The sequence below is a fragment of the Saccopteryx bilineata genome, chromosome 12, assembly GCF_036850765.1.
Source record: "Saccopteryx bilineata isolate mSacBil1 chromosome 12, mSacBil1_pri_phased_curated, whole genome shotgun sequence".
Taxonomy (NCBI): Eukaryota; Metazoa; Chordata; class Mammalia; order Chiroptera; family Emballonuridae; genus Saccopteryx; species Saccopteryx bilineata.
The window spans coordinates 50,274,367-50,291,186 of NC_089501.1; the positions used below are offsets into that span (position 1 = coordinate 50,274,367).

Consider the following 16,820-nt stretch of genomic DNA (forward strand, 5'->3'; position numbering starts at 1 on the left):
AGGCGGTGGCGGAGAGGCAGGGGGTGGTGATCCAGAGGAGAGGAAAGTGCATCACAAAATGGGCCACTCAGTCTGACTGGAAAAGGCAGAGAGCTGACAGGAACAAGCGGGCATCGCTGCTCAGTGTGAGATCGAGGGGCCGAGCAGTCAGCCAGCCGAGGCTGCCCTCGGGCGTTGCAGCCTCCCTCTGGGACCACCAAGTCACCTCTGCACCCCTGGACCTCCTGGGAGCCCGGGTGTCCCCACGTCCTTCCCTCTGTCTCAACCGGCTAATTTATGTTGGTCTCACCCGGTGTCGTCAGTGAGTTAAAGGGCCACGACCGGAGCCCAGGTGGCATTCCTGATTCTAGGTCCCACTTGGTCAAAATGGGAGTGGCTGTGAGCTGACCGAGTGCAGGCCCACGGCTTTCCCACGCCCAGCACGCCCCTCTCCCCACCGCCCTCAGTCGCTGTTTTCAGACGGACGCCGGTCAAAGCCGCCAGACCAGCACAGGTGTGGGCCGTTACTTCTCTGGCTCTTTTCTTTTAGGGAGTGATACTTTCCTGAACTAAGATGATGACATCGGTCATTTCTACACAGTGTTTAGGGAAAACACTCCATACCCACACGAGAAAGTGCATTTATTAAATGTCTACTCTGTGCCGTGCCAAGGACCAGACATGCATTTCCTCAGCTAATCCGGCAGGTCAGCAGTGTGAGAATGCATCTTCCTCCCGGTCACGGTACAGGCAACAGGCTCACGGGGTGACATAACTTGCCTAAGAAACAGCTAGGATCCATGCCTGAAGGGAGCTGCCTCCAAACGCTGGCTTTTTCTGTGAAAATGTGCTGCCCGCCCAGGGCTGTCTACAGGACGCCCCCTCCCTCGCCTTCCGCTGTCATCTTTCCGAGGTGACGAGGAATTCCTGTGGCCCTTGCCTCACTCGGGGCCCCACAACGCTGAACTGGGCTCTCCTGACAGCCTGGGAGGCTGGGGCTGCCTCTGTCCTGCCTCACAGACTAGAAGGACCAACTGGGACATCTTCCCTGCCATGCAGCCTGTCCTCTGTGCTGTGACACTTTCTTTGTTGTTTACATTCTAACCTCCAGGCACTCAAGAAGTGTAACAGTTGTTGGCATGTTAGTTTCTGGTATCTTACTGTTATAATTGGCAACGTGTTTTTTTTCCCCTTGTACTTAATGAAAGGCTCCATTTGCCCCTCACGGGGTCTGGCATTCAGTGCGTGCTTGGCCGAGGTCAGGCATTCTGAAGCTGCCACTCAGGATATGTGCCCTCGGGCACCGGGAACTGCTTCCCACCCCTAGGCCGCTCTGTCTCAAAGGGCCCACAGGGACAGTAGGGCAGCACCTCCCCCACCCCAGGGGAGAGCACCTTCTCGTGGGCTGTGATCTGAGGTCAGCTATAGGTGCCGGGTCCTAACCAGCAAGCGTGACAGCCTCCCAAAATATTATCGGAGCTGGCTCGCAAGTCTGCGGGGTGCCCAGCCCAGGGACCAGGTGGCCTTTGGCAGCAGCGTGTCCTGGGGCAGGGGTGTGGAGAGGGGACAGCTCCCAGAACTGCCCTGGTCCAGACCTGCCCCCTTCCAGCAGCCACTGCCCACCTCCTGTCCTCCGCTGAGCGGGGGCGTGAGCACAGCCGCTGGTGACGCGAGCTGAGGAGGCCCTCACGTCAGGTTGCCTGCCCCCACCTCTAAGGTCCTCTGAGTAACCCCAGGCCCACTGGCCCAAGGCTCCCTCCCGGGTGGGCTGAGAGGGTCCCCGTGGGGTGAGGACAGGAGTCACTGTCGGAATGTCAGGACTATTTGGCCTTTTCCAACACGTTTCTGGATGTGACCTGGGGTAGCTGAAGCATGGAAGGATTGGGCCTTATACCTGACTTTTCCAAATGCCCTGAGGTCACACTGAGGAGTGTTTGACTTTAACTTGATTTTCTTTTCCTCGGAAAGCCACTAAAGCCACTAACCCAAACTAGGTGTTTTCTCCGCCCCCCCCCCCTTCCACCTGGTGACAGTATTGGGGAGGGAAGTTTAACAGTCTTCTGAGAGTCATTATTCTCCAGCAAGTTGGGAAATGGAATGTCCTTCATCGGTCTTAGGATAGTTTATTTTAATTCCTATACCCAGTGGTGTGCTGGCAAAAGTCAGACATCCAGCTCTTTGGGGGAGTTTCCATGGTGTCAGGACGTGGACCCTGGCTGATGGCAGGCTACCAGTCAGACTGGGGACGGCAAGGACACCAGCTCACGTTCTGGAAAGGGAAGGGGGAGTGCTGAGACCCCGCTGTGCGGCTGCCAAGGCAGTGGAGTCCTGAACTTGTTCGTACAGGGCGGGAAAGGGGGTTCTCGGGGATCCTGTGGCCAAAGTGCCTCACTTCCCAGTGAGACAGCCCAGAGGTCCTGAGTCCTTTGTTTACAGATTACAGTTTGCGTGTCCCGGGCGAGCGGAAAGATGGGACAGACGGGCAGAAAGGTGGGACAGACGAGCAGAAAGGTGGGACAGACGGGCAGAAAGATGGGACAGACGGGCAGAAAGGTGGGACAGACGGCAGAAAGATGGGACAGACGACAGAAAGATGGGACAGACGGGCAGAAAGATGGGACAGACGGCAGAAAGATGGGACAGACGGGCAGAAAGATGGGACAGACGGGCAGAAAGATGGGACAGACGGGCAGAAAGGTGGGAGAGACGGGCAGAAAGGTGGGACAGACGGGCAGAAAGGTGGGACAGACGGGCAGAAAGATGGGACAGACGGCAGAAAGATGGGACAGACGGGCAGAAAGGTGGGACAGACGGGCAGAAAGGTGGGACAGGCGGCAGAAAGATGGGACAGACGGCAGAAAGATGGGACAGACGGGCAGAAAGATGGGACAGACGGGCAGAAAGATGGGACAGACGGGCAGAAAGGTGGGACAGACGGGCAGAAAGATGGGACAGACGACAGAAAGATGGGACAGACGGGCAGAAAGATGGGACAGACGGGCAGAAAGATGGGACAGACGGGCAGAAAGGTGAGACAGACGGGCAGAAAGATGGGACAGACGGGCAGAAAGATGGGACAGACGGGCAGAAAGGTGAGACAGACGGGCAGAAAGATGGGACAGACAGGCAGTCAGCAGCGCAGAGTTGTGATGGGCAGGAGCCTCGCTGGAGAGAGAGCTCAGAGCTGAGCAAACCCAGAGAGGTGCCAGCCCCGGGGAGGCGGGGCCCCGGGAGAACACACCCGGCATTGTCGCGGGATGAATGGCATTGTGTCTGCCATGACTCATCGTCATCCCATGCCAGCCCTCCCTGCCAGATGACAGATGGCCGCAGCGAGATAAGACATGGACCCTGTCACCTCAGGGCTTGCGGGTGTTGGGCCGCTCTGATTAGGAGGTGGGTTTTGAAGGCAGCCCTCTCGAGGGAAAGAATTTCTAAGTTGAGCCTGAACAGGCAATGGCGCAGTGGACAGAGCGTCCACCTGGGACGCTGAGGACCCAGGTTCGAAACCCCGAGGTTGCCAGCCCAAGCATGGGGTCTCCGGCTTGAGCACGGGATCCTTGACATGATCCAGTGGTTACTGGCTTGAGCCCAAGGTCGCTGGCTTAAAGCCCAAGGTCGCTGGCTTAAGCAAGGCGTCACTGGACTGGGGAGCCACCCCCTGCCCTGGTCAAGGCATGTATGAGAAAGCAAACAATGGACAACTAAGGTGCCACAACTATGTGTAGATGCTTCTCACCTCTCTCCCTTCCTGTCTGTCTGTCCCTATCTTTCCCTCTTTCCCCCTCTCTCTCTCTCCCTCTCTCCTTCTCTCTCTCTCTCCCTCCCTCTCTCTCTCTCTCCCTCTCTCCCTCTCTCCCTCTCTCTCTCTCTCTCTCCCTCTCTTCTTCTCTCTCCCTCTCCCCCTCTCCCCTTCTCTCTCTCCCTCTCTCTTTCTCTCTCTCTCACTCTCATTAAAGAAAAAAAGAATAAGTTGATATTGAGGTTTCAGAGTTGTGTTTTTTGTTGTTGTTGTGAAATAGACAGGAGGTAAAATTTACCATTTTATTAATTTTCACATGTACAATTCAGTGGCATTAGGACAGTTACACTTTGGACAGCCGTCCATCTTCAGAACTTTCTTCATCTTCCCGGACTGAAACCTGCCCCTTAAACCCTGGAGATTGAGGTGGCAGCGTCCGTTCCCACCCGGCCGTTCAGGCTGCAGGCAGAGTGTCTGCACAGTGAGCCTCCGGCCCTCTGGAAGGCTGTATGTGTGTGTGCGTGCATGTGTGTGTGCGTGCACGTGTGTGTGTGAGACTGTGTGTGTGTGTGTGGAGTGTCTTCTGCCCTGTGACCCATTGCTTGCCCACCGCACCATCTCACCTGACTGGCCAGCAGCCTCTGACCTGGCGTGGGGTTGCTTTAGCCAGCACCCCGGAACCAGCATGTGTGAGCCGGAAGGGATGTGGGGACCCTACGATGCTGTGAGCCCCAGAGAAGCTGTGAGGCCGCCCGGCAGTTGGAGGTGCGCAGAGCTCCGAGCCCCGTCTTCTGAGGCCAAGGCAGGTGTGAGCTCGTCTCTCCCTTCCCACACAATGGCCCCAGCCTGGACTGTCGACTGAGTCCCTCCCCAGGCTCCGTTTGCTTCTTGGCTGTGACAAAACTGACCCAGTCTCACTAAAAACCAAGCTCAGGTCCCGTGCTCCAGGGGAGCAGCAGAGGGGACTGGTCACACACCTAGGCAGGGGGATCCCCCTGGTCTCACGTTTGTCCCTTAGAGACACCTTCTCTGTGGGACATGGGCCGACACCACCCTGACAGGCGGGCCGAGGGACAGAGACCCCCCCCCCCCAAGAGTGTGGTATGAGGCTCGAACCAGGGCCCCTGCCCTCCTGTGGACGGGTGGCTGGGGGAAGTCTGTGGGCCGGGCCTGCTGCCCTGGGAACGACTGTCATTACAGCCTAGCTCCCAGGATCATGGTGAGGCCTGTTCGCCCGCTGCCTCTCCTGAGCCCCCGGTCCCGGGACAGGGCCCAGTTCTGAGGGCTGGCAGCACTGTCCTTGTTCCCACTGATTTGAAGAGTCCTTTCATGCCTGCCTGTGGCACGCCCAGCGCCCCGGCCACACCCTGCCCAGGAAGTGCCACCGTCTTCGTGGCAGGCTGCCGGGACTCGGTCCCCACACAGAGGCTGGGAGGACTCGGATAGAGAGATGTTAAGTAAACTTTTTTAAAAAATTATTTTAAATTGATTCCGGAGAGAGAGAAAGAGAAAGATCGATTTGTTGTTCCCCTTATTTATGCATTGGTTGAATCTCATGTGTGCCCTGACCAGGGATCGAACCCGCAATCTTGGTGTATGGGGATGATGCTCTAACCACCAGAGCTACCTGGCTACGCCCTCCCCTGAACCCACGCCCTACAGAGTCTGAGCCTGGGCTAGCAGCCTAGATGGAGCACAGGGGCTCTCATCGGGCCCCCCGGGACCGTCCCCGAGTCCCGCTTTCCGGCACTGAGCCCATCGGACAGGCAGAAGGACCCCAGGGCCTTGGTTCTAGCGCAGGCTGTGGGGCAGTTCATGAGGCTGTCATTTGAGGACGTCAGCTCCGTGTAAATCTGCCCGTGTTCCAGGAATTACCCCTGTTCTGCCTCACAAACAGCCCCTGTTACCTGGCACCGTCTACAGCCTAACTGCCTTGTTCTTGTGTTGTTTTAAAATGCTTTCCTGGTCACCTGACCGATGAGTGGGCGATGAGCCGTCACGGGTCACCCTGTTGTTGCACCCCCCACCCCAGCAGCAGGTGTGGTGTGAGGGGTGACGTATTTACTGAGCGAGGACGGGATCTTCCATAAAACCAGACATCACCTGACCCCGGGCACCATTCTCCTCCTCTGAAGTCTGAGGAGGGAGTTGGCGGAGGTGTTAGCGCTGGAATTGGCAGTCTCGGGGGTCTTCTGTCAGTGTCCAGAGATCTAAGCTAGTTGACCACCATCGCTCCAGTAATGACCACTGGCCATTCGGAGTAGAACTTGCTGGGAACAGGGTGGGAGGGGTGCCCTGTGGGCCAGAACCACACCAGCCCCCGAAGGCTGTTCTGTCCTCTCTGGGTCCCCTCCTGGAGCAGGGAGAGTGGGGCGCTGTCCCCTCTGCCCCTGAGCTTTGCCCCGCGCCGGGCTCATGCAGCAGCCCAAATGCCGAACAGAAGGCAGACAGGGAGGTGTGGGTGGGGTCCCTAGGGTGATGTCTCCCCTTAGCACGGAGTCAGCAGGGGTTTGGGTAATGTTCATGGGGGCAGGAGGCTTGAGTGGCTCTCAGGTTGGCTTGTTTAGGAAGAATTCATCAAACACAGTGCTGTCCTCAGGAGCACCCCCCCCCCCCCGTCTACTGGGGACACAAGTGGGGAGGAGGGTATGAGCTCTGCCTATGACAAGGGCTCAGGGATGCTGTTGTCACGCAGAAGAGGCAACTATGTCTTGGGAGAGCAGGGAAGCCTCCTTGGAGGAGGTGCTGCTGAGACAACCCCACACAGTGCAGAGGAGTTCTCCGGTTAAAGGTGGTGGCGGGGAGGCAGGCAGATAGGTCCCGCTGGGCACGCAGGAAGGCTCGTGCTGTTCTAGAGGGTGGAGGCGAGGAAGGCCTTGGTGGGCAAGGTATCTGAGGCAGCATCTTGGGCAAAGGCCAGGGGTGGCAGGGCGCATGGTGCACTAGAGGAGCTGCTGGCCCCCGGGTGTTTCTGTGTGGGGAGGACAAGGCTGGGAGGAGTTCCCGCTTCAGTCCTAGGGGAAGTGGGATCCATGGGAGAGTTTAAGTGGGGGAGAGAGGCCACTCCAGTGACAGCCTGGAGGATGACCTCGGCTGGAGGCCCTGAGCCTGGCGGTGGCTGAGGCTTCATGGGAGGGCGGCTTTAAAGGCTTTGGGTGGCAGATTGGGGAGAGGGTGCAGGGCTGGGAAGCCTGCAGGCCAGCAGCCCTCCGCCTCTGCTGGGCCGCGGGATCCCCTGGACCTGTCGGAGCGTGAGCCGCCAGTGCCGGCCTGGAGGTCTGGATGGGCCGGGACTTTGCATTTCTAACGGGTTCCCAGCTGCCGCTACCGGTCAGGGGCCCGCTCAGAACCACGGCTCCAGGCGGCAGGCCCACGTGGCAGGGCCGGTCCCCCAGACGCTGAGTGGAGGAATTTGAGGTGCCGGGGAGTGTGGGGCAGTCACAGACAGGAAGTCACGCAGCTGCAGAGAAACCTGGCTGCCTTGGGCCCCTCAGGACTGGCAGCTGCCCGCCGTGGTCCTGAGCCCTCCTGTCCGGTTTCCCCTCCAGGTGACACGTCCCTGAGCTTCCTGGTTCTGGTGACAGGCTGCACATCCGTGGGCAGAATTCCGGAGGCTGAAATCTACAAGATCACGGGCACCGACTTCTACCCTCTGCAGGAAGAGGCCAAGGAGGAGGACCGGCTCGCGGCCCTCAGGAAGATCCTCAGCTCCGGCGTCTTCTATTTCTCCTGGCCCAGTGACGGGTCTCGCTTCGACCTGACCGTCCGGGCGCAGAAGCAGGGCGATGACAGCCACGAGTGGGGGAGCGCCTTCTTCTGGTGAGACCCTGGCCCCAGGGTGGGCGGGGCCTGGTGGCTGCCCGCATCCTGGACCGTCCCGTGGTACCTCTGAGAGCGAGGTCCGAGCCGCTTGCTCTCCACTCCCCAAGAGGAAGACAGGTCCCACAGTCCCCGCCCCCGGGGTCAGGGAAGGTGTTCAAAGTGGTCGATTGGAGAGGAAGACAAGTCCCACAGTCCCCGCCCCCGGGTCAGGGAAGGTGCTCAAAGTGGTTGATTCCAGAGGAAGACAAGTCCCACAGTCCCCGCCCCCGGGGTCAGGGAAGGTGTTCAAAGTGGTCGATTCGGGAAGGAAACCCGAGGCCACAGTAAAGGGCGCAGTAGCCAACGTGCTCCGGGCGCCTCCCGAGAGCCGGGGCCCATGCTCAGCCCTCCGCTGCGTCCGAGCGGTCCCGGTTCTGCCTTGCGGACGATGCCGTGCTCACGTTCCAGGCGTGTCCTCGGTTCTCCTCAGGTGACATACTCGTCCTCATAGGAGTCTCTGAGGTGGGGTCTGTTATCCCCATTTTACAGATAAGGGGACTGAGGCTTGAACAAGTGATGGAATGCGAACCCAGGCATTCTGGCTACAGATCCTAAAGCAGTTCCAGCAGTGGAGAAACTGAGTCACCCTGCCAAGGTGCCAACACCTGTCCCGAAGGCCAGACAAAGCTGGCTAGGTTTCTGATGTGTAGGGTCATCTGGGTGCTCCTTCATGGGCATAGCTAGGTGTGGATGCCCCTATGAATATGTAAGTCATCTAGGGCCCGTTCTGGGTCCTGGGTCGTGACCCCGATGAGTTCTGTGACAGGGGCCAGTGACTGACATAGGCCGGTGCTCAGGCCTGGGTTGTCAGTGATGCTGTTCCCCTCGGATGTACCAGGACCAGGACACGTGTGAGAAGCCAGTCAGAAGCAAAACTGATGAAAACCCTGCTGCAGAAAATGTCCCACTCTGCCTCCCGTAGTGGGGTATTCTCAGAATTCCAGCGTTTGCCTTGGGGGCTACGCCAGTCCCTCGGTCCTACGACAGGGTTTGGGGGTTCATTTACATCCTTTGCTTGTGCCTACCCCTCACCCACCCAGGGCAAGCCATAGGTCCCCTCCACTGCTTAAATGGTCTTTCCTTGGCGATGTGGACCCCCCACCCCCAGGGAATTCCTGACTTCTGTTTGGAGACAAGGGGACTCCAGCAATCCTTCTGTGTGTCCCAGCCCTCCCGGCCCCTGGGTCCGCTCAGGTTGTCTGGTTTTCATCTCAAACTTGGATCTCAAAGTTTGATGCTCAAACTTTAAAGCTGATGTGACTTTCCTGCTGATCTTTTTAAATTAAATTTGTTGGAGTGACATTGGTTAACAAAACGATACAGGTTTCAGGTGCCCAGTTCTATAACACACCTCTGTCCACTATGTTATGTGTCCATCCCCCAAGTCAAGTGTCTGCCCATCGCCATTTATCCTTCTCAACTGCCCCCCCCCCCCCCCACTGGCAATCATCACTCTGTTGTCTGTGTCCAGGAGTTTTTCCTCTTTTTCCCTTTTCTTCCTTTTTTCTCTCTTGCTCACATGCTCATCTGACTCGGCGGGTCTGGCCTGGGCCGAGGCTCAGCATTGCCATCCAGGTCGTGATGTGATGGCGGCACCGATGCTGGGGGTTCAGGACCGACTCAGAGTGACAGGTCCACAGGACGGTGTTTCTGTGACCCACCCGGTCCACGTTGCAGGGCCCAGCTGGTGCGCATGGCCCTGAGGCCGCTGACCCACAGGCTGAGGGGTCTTTGTACTGAGTCATTTTCAACGGGACTGTCGGGGGGCAGGGGTAGGAGGTCCCCGAGGCTGTGACATTTCTTTGAAACATTATAGAGGGATGTGAGGGGACCCTGGACACCCCCGCCTGTGTGACTGCTCTCGGCCACCCCACCCCACCCCCGCCGGATGTGGCTGGAGGTTTGAGGCACACAAAAATGGGAAAACAAAGCAGATTACCCAAGGGGGGGCCCAGGGGGCTTGGGCAAGGGAGACCCCAGTGGACACCAGACTCGATCTTGAGTTGAGAGGAGGCGGCAACTCTGGAGGGTGCCAGGCTGCGGGGCTGCACACCAGAGTGTGGCCTTTGGTCTCAGGGTGGCACCCCTGGAACTGACCACAGTTGAGTCGCGGCCCTGGCTGAGTGGTCACAGGCTTGGTTCCCTAACCCACCATTTGGGATGCTGTGTCCAGACCCAATCTGGAGTCAGATAGGGTCAGCGCTGAATGTGGCTAGTGAATGAGGGACAGTTGACAGTGAGGTGACATCATTTCTCCGTGCTGGCTATCAGCCCCGCCAATAACTGCTTCCTAGGACCAGGAAGGCCTGGGAGGAGAGGCGGAGCTGATTGCTTTGTGGCTCCCCCTCCGAGAGGGGAGCTGTGCTCCCACAGAGGGGCAGCCGGCGTGACCACAGCACGCCTCACTCGGAGTTGTCCGTTTGCCTGAAGTCTCCTCCTCCTGGCCCCTGGTGACAGGGTGGCCGTAGCTGTGTGACTGGAGCACTGGAACAGTGGCAGTGCTTGCCTCGTTTCTAAGGCTGGAATTGGAGTGAGTGGAGGAGAGAGATGTGTGTTTGTAAAGTCTCCACGATCATTACATTTCAGGCAGGCAGGCAGATACTGTGGTCCTGAGAGCTCAGAGCACGGGGTCCCACATGGCCACTTCCCGAGGGGTCTCAGCGCCCACGTGGAAGTGGCCACGCTCACAGTCAGGGAGACTAAGGGGGGGGTGGCTTCTGCTTGGAGAAGCCACATGGACTTCAAGGCTCCCGGCACGCTGCTCCAGAAAATGCCGCTGTCTGAGGAAGGCTCAAGGGCAGGACTAGGACTCTGCTTTTTGAACAAAGAGGGCATTGTGATCTAGATTTGCTTACTACCCTCAAGAGAGTCTCCTGTGACAGTTCTGCCTCCCTGGGAGCCCTTTAGAGGCCTCAGCATGGCACTGCACGGGTCCCCTGGGTGTGCCACGTGGAGCCCAGAAGCCACCCGAGGTGTCCGGGTGTCCGCACATCCCCTCTGTGCCCTCACTTCTCAGAGCGACCACCTGCTCCTCTCAGTGAGCTTGAGGAGTTGTTGGAGGGCTGAGCGAGCGGGAGGAGAGGAGGGTGTGGCCTTGCACAGGTGTGGCTTCACAGATGGGGCCTTCACCATGAGAGGCTGGAAGAGGGGGCCGGCTCCCAGCTCCACGCTGCCACTACCTGGCCCTGGGACCGTGGGACCGTGGGACTGTGGGACTGTGGGACTGTGGGACTGTGGGACTGTGGGCAGATGGGTACTTCACACCTCGGTTTCTTTATCTGTAAAATGGGCTGAGTGATAATACCTGTCACATGGCATCATTTCAAGGATGAAGCGAATCAGTCCCTCCCGGAGCACTTAGAATGCTGCTCAGTGCACTTGATAGATGTTGACCGTTATCCCCGTCATGACACTGGGGGTCTCCAGGGGCCCAGATCAGTCCGCCAGGTCTGGAAATAATACTTCTGCCAAGTTTTATTTCCATCTAATTCCCCTTATTTGGGATTGCTTTGTGATTCACCTCATCCAGGGGTCTCCAAACTTTTTACACAGGGGGCCAGTTCACTGTCCCTCAGACCGTTGGAGGGCCGCCACATACAGTGCTCCTCTCACTGACCACCAATGAAAGAGGTGCCCCTTCCGGAAGTGCGGCGGGGGGCCGGATAAATGGCCTCGGGGCTGTATGCGGCCCGCGGGCCGTAGTTTGGGGATGCCTGTAATAGACTATGGATATAATTTAAATAAGCATGCATGTATTTAATGTGATTATTTTCATGTGTCATTATTCAATCACAAAACATAGGGTTGAATTTTTACTGAAGGGATTTCCAGTTGAAAACATGGAGGCCATAGGTCTAAACAGAGCCCCCCCCCCAAATTCCCAGACAGGCCGTGATGGGCTCTCAGGCCACGCTGGGCTTCCCTTTGCTGTTGCCACGACAGCGGCTTCGGGAAAGGACTCCTTGCTGCTTCCTGCTGCCTGTGTCCCGGTGGCCCTGCCTGGTGGCCCTCGGAGCCCACAGACGCGCTGGGCCCCGTGCCCGCATGCAGGGCACAGGGATGCCGGCCCCGCAGGGCCTCCTCCCGCGGGCTTTGGGTGCAGCGTCCCCTGGAGGCCGTGAGGTGACCAGCGTCGCTGTGGACCCCGTTTTTCAGGAACCAGCTGCTGCACGTGCCCCTGCGGCAGCACCAGGTGAGCTGCTGTGACTGGCTGCTGAAGGTCATCTGCGGGGTGGTGGCCGTCCGCACGGTGTACGCCGCGCACAAGCAGGCCAAGGCCTGCCTCATCTCCCGCGTCAGCCGTGAGCGTGCCGGCGCCCGCTTCCACACCCGCGGCGTGAACGACGACGGCCACGTGGCCAATTTCGTGGAGACGGAACAGGTCAGTGCCCAGGCCGGTCCTGGCCCCCGGGGTCCGGAGGGGGTGCTGCCCGTGCAAACGGGTTTCCGTGGGAGGGTCCCGAGGCCGCGTCCTCGGGCGTGGCTCTGACTCTGCTTGGCAAGTAGGGCGCGGCCTGGGGCGGTGTCTGCGCGCGTGGCCTCTGGCTTGCACGGTTTGTCTTCTTTGGCTTCTCCTGCGGGGACAGTATTGCTCACGGAGGCGTTTTCAGCTGACAGGAGGCAGGCTTGTGCCGGGGTTGTGAGGGTTGGGCAGTCACAGTTACACAGCAGCGGCAACTGCCATCCACCACAGCACATCCGTCACGGAGGGACAGAGAGGGAACAATCCCGGTCCGTTCTGAACCAGCCGAGCCTTCCGCCCAGCCGCCGTCTCCGCACGGGTCGACTCTGTGTTCAGCCGCCGCTGCTTTCGGCGCCCGTGGACCAGAGTCATCTGCTCAGCTTCTCATTGATCAGTTCTCTGAGTTCTGTCCTCCTTCCCGGAGGAGCTGTCCCAGCTGCTGCTGTCCCCTCTGACTTGCGACGGGCAGGGTAATGCCACCGGATGGGCTGACGGGTGGAATCAGTGATCCGAGGGGGGAGCCCCACGGAAGGCACAGGTGCAGGGTGGCTGGCGAGCTCGGACACCTGTGTTTACTTAGTGACTGGGGCTCTGCTCCCCTCCCGCGGTCGTAGCTGGGAGCGGGGTGGCCTGGGAGGACGGTGGCCCATGTCATTCAGCCCGGATGGACGGGAGGGCCTGGCTTCTGTGTGCGAGCGGCCGCCTGCTGGGGCCTCCAGGCGCGCAGAGGGGAGGATGCCGAGCGGGAGTACCTTCGGACAGGAGCCTGACGATGAGCCGCAGGGCCAGTTTCCAGCCTGTGACTTCTGCTCGTGGTGTCTGGGCTCCTGGGTGGACACGAGGCAGGTAAATCCGGATCCGGTTGAAAATGACGGAGGAAATGGCGCCCCCCAGTGGAAGCCGCTTTCTCTCTCTTCTTGCTCATGTCTTCATGATGAAAGTCACTTCCTGCGGTTCTCACACCCGACCTTCGTCCCCACCCTCCACCCCCTGTCGTTAGCCTTTGCATCATTCAATTCATTCAGCAAACGTTTATTACTTATCACCTGCCGTGGGCCAAAGTCCGTTTGTACAAATCAAATTACCCGAGCCCCAGGCCTGGGAACAGAACCAGATTCTAAAGCAGGGGTCCCCAAACTACGGCCCGCAGGCCGCATGCGACCCCCTGAGGCCATTTATCCAGCCCCCACCGCACTTCCGGAAGGGGCACCTCTTTCATTCTTGGTCAGTGAGAGGAGCATAGTTCCCCTTGAAATACTGGTCAGTTTGTTGATTTAAATTTACTTGTTCTTTATTTTAAGTATTCTATTTGTTCCTGTTTTATTTTTTTACTTTAAAATAAGATATGTGCAGTGTACATAAGGATTTGTTCATAGTTTTTTTATAGTTGGGCCCTCCAACGGTCTGAGGGACAGTGAACTGGCCCCCTGTGTAAAAAGTTTGGGGACCCCTGTTCTAGAGGCTTCGTCAGGCAGCCCTAGAGGCCTGTGCCTCAGCCTCTGCCTCCTCCTCCATGCAGCCCCCCAGCCCGACAGTCCCTCATTTGCTCCTCGTGTTTGGTGTGCCCTGGATTTTTGGATTCTGACTGGTGTTTAAAAATTGGGGTCTCGTCCCCTGTTCTTACGAAGTAAGTCGTTGCGGAGTCAGCTGTCTTCCACATCACTGTTCTTTCCTAAAAGCGGTCATTTTAACTGAAAATGTGAGAGGACGTGGGTAGTCCCTCAGGCATCTGTAGTGAAACAAGGTCCCTCCGCAGCCTTGAGGGAGGACCCTGCTGCCTTTTCCAGCTCCTGGTGGCCAACCTGAGGAAGCCTCACTCCAGTCTCCGCCTCTGTCCCCACGTGGGGTCTTCCCCTTCCACGTGGGTCTCTCCCCCCTTTCCCTCGGGACACCGGTCCTGTTGGATTAAGGGCTCTGCCTACTCCAATATGACCCCAGCTTAACTAGCTGCCTCTGCAGTGACTGTTTCCGTAGGAGGTCATGTTCTGAGGTGCTAGGGAGGGCTGAACACTTCAGCACATCTTTTTGGGGGACAAACTTTGGTCCCTAACAAGGCGATAATCTGACCTTAGAGGGCTGTGTGTAAATGCAGTACGTTTCGCTTTATGAAAAAAATCTCACTATTGTCTTTGATTCTCACAACTCTCTACAGACGAGGGCTGTGACCTTCGCTGTGGTTATTTTGTCACCACGCGCCTGGTGACATGCTTGTGTGCTGTGTACCCGGTTTACCTGCTCGGGCTCAGAGTCCTGCACCTCAGAGATGCCAGCGCCTGCCCCCCCCCCCCGCGCCTGGGGCCCACAGCCTGGTGTTACTGCAGTGGCCTCCGCCCCTCCCTTCCCGGGATGGAGTGGGGCTTACTGGGCTCCTGCAGCCCTTCGCTCCTCCCGGTTCCTCCCGCTCCCCCTCCTTGGGCTGCGGGTCAGGGCCTGGGGCCCACAGCCTAGTGTTACTGCAGTGGCCTCCACCCCTCCCTTCCCGGGATGGAGTGGGGCTTGCTGGGCTCCTGCAGCCCTTCGCTCCTCCCGGTTCCTCCCGCTTCCCCTCCTTGGGCTGTGGATCAGGGCCGCTCCCGGGAGTGGGGGACAAGCTCACAGGCAGGCAAACTCTTCCCACATCTCTTGTCCCCCCGAGATGGCAGACAGTTGTGAGCCAGCGCCGACCGGGGACCCTGAGGTCGCTAGTTGACCTTGCGGTGGTGTCCTTTTCACCAGACACATCGTGGGGCGGACGGTCACGGCCTTGCACCCAGAGCCATCCTTTGTGGGGCGTGTATGTTTCAGGCTGCAGACAGTGGGCCACGTGCTCTTCGCTGTGGGAAGGATGATGCACAGAGAGCCCCCAAACAGTGTGACCACCGGAGCATGGGGTGGGGGAGAAGGCGACTCCCAGGGGAGGAGGGGAGGAGGTCAGTTCCAGAGCTGATTCTGGGGTGTCCTCTTTGGAAGCATGGGAGCAAACCCTGGGCCTCTCCGCTGAGTGTGACCGTGAGCCTGCCCACGGGGGCGGGGACGGGGATGCAGCAGGAATGAGACAGCGCTGGCCCCAGCAGGTGGCTGTGTCTGGCCTCCGGGGTGCCTCCCACGTTGGCGCTGAGCTGCGAGAGCCCTGCGGGGTTGGGCAGCGTGAGGGCGAGGAAGCCACCGCTGGAGTCAGCAGAGCGTGAAGGCGTGTGCTTCCTGTGGAAAGCATCCTGATGATGGACGTGGATGGGACACATGGGACCCAGCGCAGCCTGATGGGGGGCCAGCCCCTCCCCGAAACCCCTCCGGTCGTGTCCACCGTACGCGCACCACCCCCGACTTGTGCTGTCTGGAACCAGGGCGTGGTTTTGTTAGGTGCTTTGTTGCTGCAGAGGTGCTGAGGTCGATCTACGTGTTTTACTTGTTAACACAACCGTCTCTAAGTGGAATCGGTTCTCAGCAGTGTCCCTGCCGAGGGGCAGCTGTGCTTTGCCCTCCCGCCCCCCCCCCCATGCCCAAGGCCCTTCAAGGGTAAGTCAGGGACTGGCGCCTGGGGTGTGCGCTCAGCCTGCAGGCGTGCGCTGAGCTCAGCGCTCCGCTCTGGGAAGTGTGGACGCCCAGTGAGCATGAGAGCAGTGTGCCTGTGACCCTGTCCAGGCTGAGGTGATCGGATGGGGTCACCTTGACGTGCCCTTGAGTTTCCGCAGCTGCAGTTGGGAGCCCCTGGGTCTGGAGCCCTGGGGCAGAGTGGGCTCTCTCTGCGGCTTTCCTCGTGGTGAAAGAGCAGATGGTGCCTGGCCTCCTGAGGCCTGTGAGTCAGGGGGACTCGGTGGGCACAGTGCGTGGATTTCTTCAGGGAGCATTCTGGTGCCTGCTTCGTGAGCTGACGCTGGAAGAAATGGCAGACTTTGAAACTCGGTCCTCTCGCCCGAGGGTGGCAGGCAGCGTCTGTGGGGAAGGGTCCTCAACTGGGGCCGCTCAGCCCTCGGGGTGATTGCCTGCAGGTCAGCTCCAGCCTGCGCCCCTGCTGTGGGGATGAGACTCCTCAGGCCCAAACCCTCAGCTGTTTGAACGTGGAAGCCTGTCTTCAGTGCAGGAAGGAGGGTGACAGCATGATGCTCTAGCGATGGGACTAGACCAAGAGCAGGCTGGTCCCCTGATGGCCCAGCTGAATTCAGGGCTCAGGGAGCCGGGAGGGAGGTGCTTTTGACACCGTCCGCTGCTGCTTTGCTGTAACATTTTCCCTGAGAGAAAGGAGCAGCTTTCTCTTTCTAGACAAGCTGTGTGAGGTTGCGCAGGCGTGCGCGGTGTGTGTGGCGTTTGTGTGGGGGGTGTTTTGTGTGTGTGTGCACATGCGTGTGTGTGCATTTGTGTTGTGTATGTGTGTGCATGTGTACACAGCATCTCAGTCTGGCCAGGAGGAAGCCTTGAGTCATACTTGGTGGGCTTGCTCTGCGACCGTGACTCACCGCGTGGAAAAACAAAACCAGCAAAGTCCCCTCGGTCTCGCTACCAAAAGAAACGCAGATGAATATTGGACTACTGAAGAGGAGGCCCTGACTAATCCAGGGAGGTTACGATGACTGTGCCCCCCCCCCATGCAGACTTGAAAAGAGTTGGTTTGTAAACGGAAGTTCAGCAGAAAGCCCTTTGGGTGGAAGCTGTGCCCTGGTCCTGAGTCTTCCTGCTCTGTCCCTTTCTCTCTGTGGTCACAGGGTTTCTGCTCCCAGCAATCTGGGAAAGGGCTGCTCAGAGGAGCCGAGTCCAGGGGGTCCGGGCCTGGTCTGGCCCCGGCACGGCCACGATGGCCGC

General features: G+C 58.9%; 1 protein-coding gene across 1 annotated transcript in view; it reads left to right on the forward strand.

Moving 5' to 3' along the window:
• Positions 1-16,820, forward strand: part of SYNJ2 (synaptojanin 2) — a 99,993-nt gene that overhangs the window by 24,767 nt on the left and 58,406 nt on the right. The window contains 2 exon segments of the mRNA XM_066247808.1: positions 7,270-7,540; positions 11,738-11,963. Of these exon segments, the coding sequence (XP_066103905.1) occupies positions 7,270-7,540; positions 11,738-11,963 (497 nt within the window).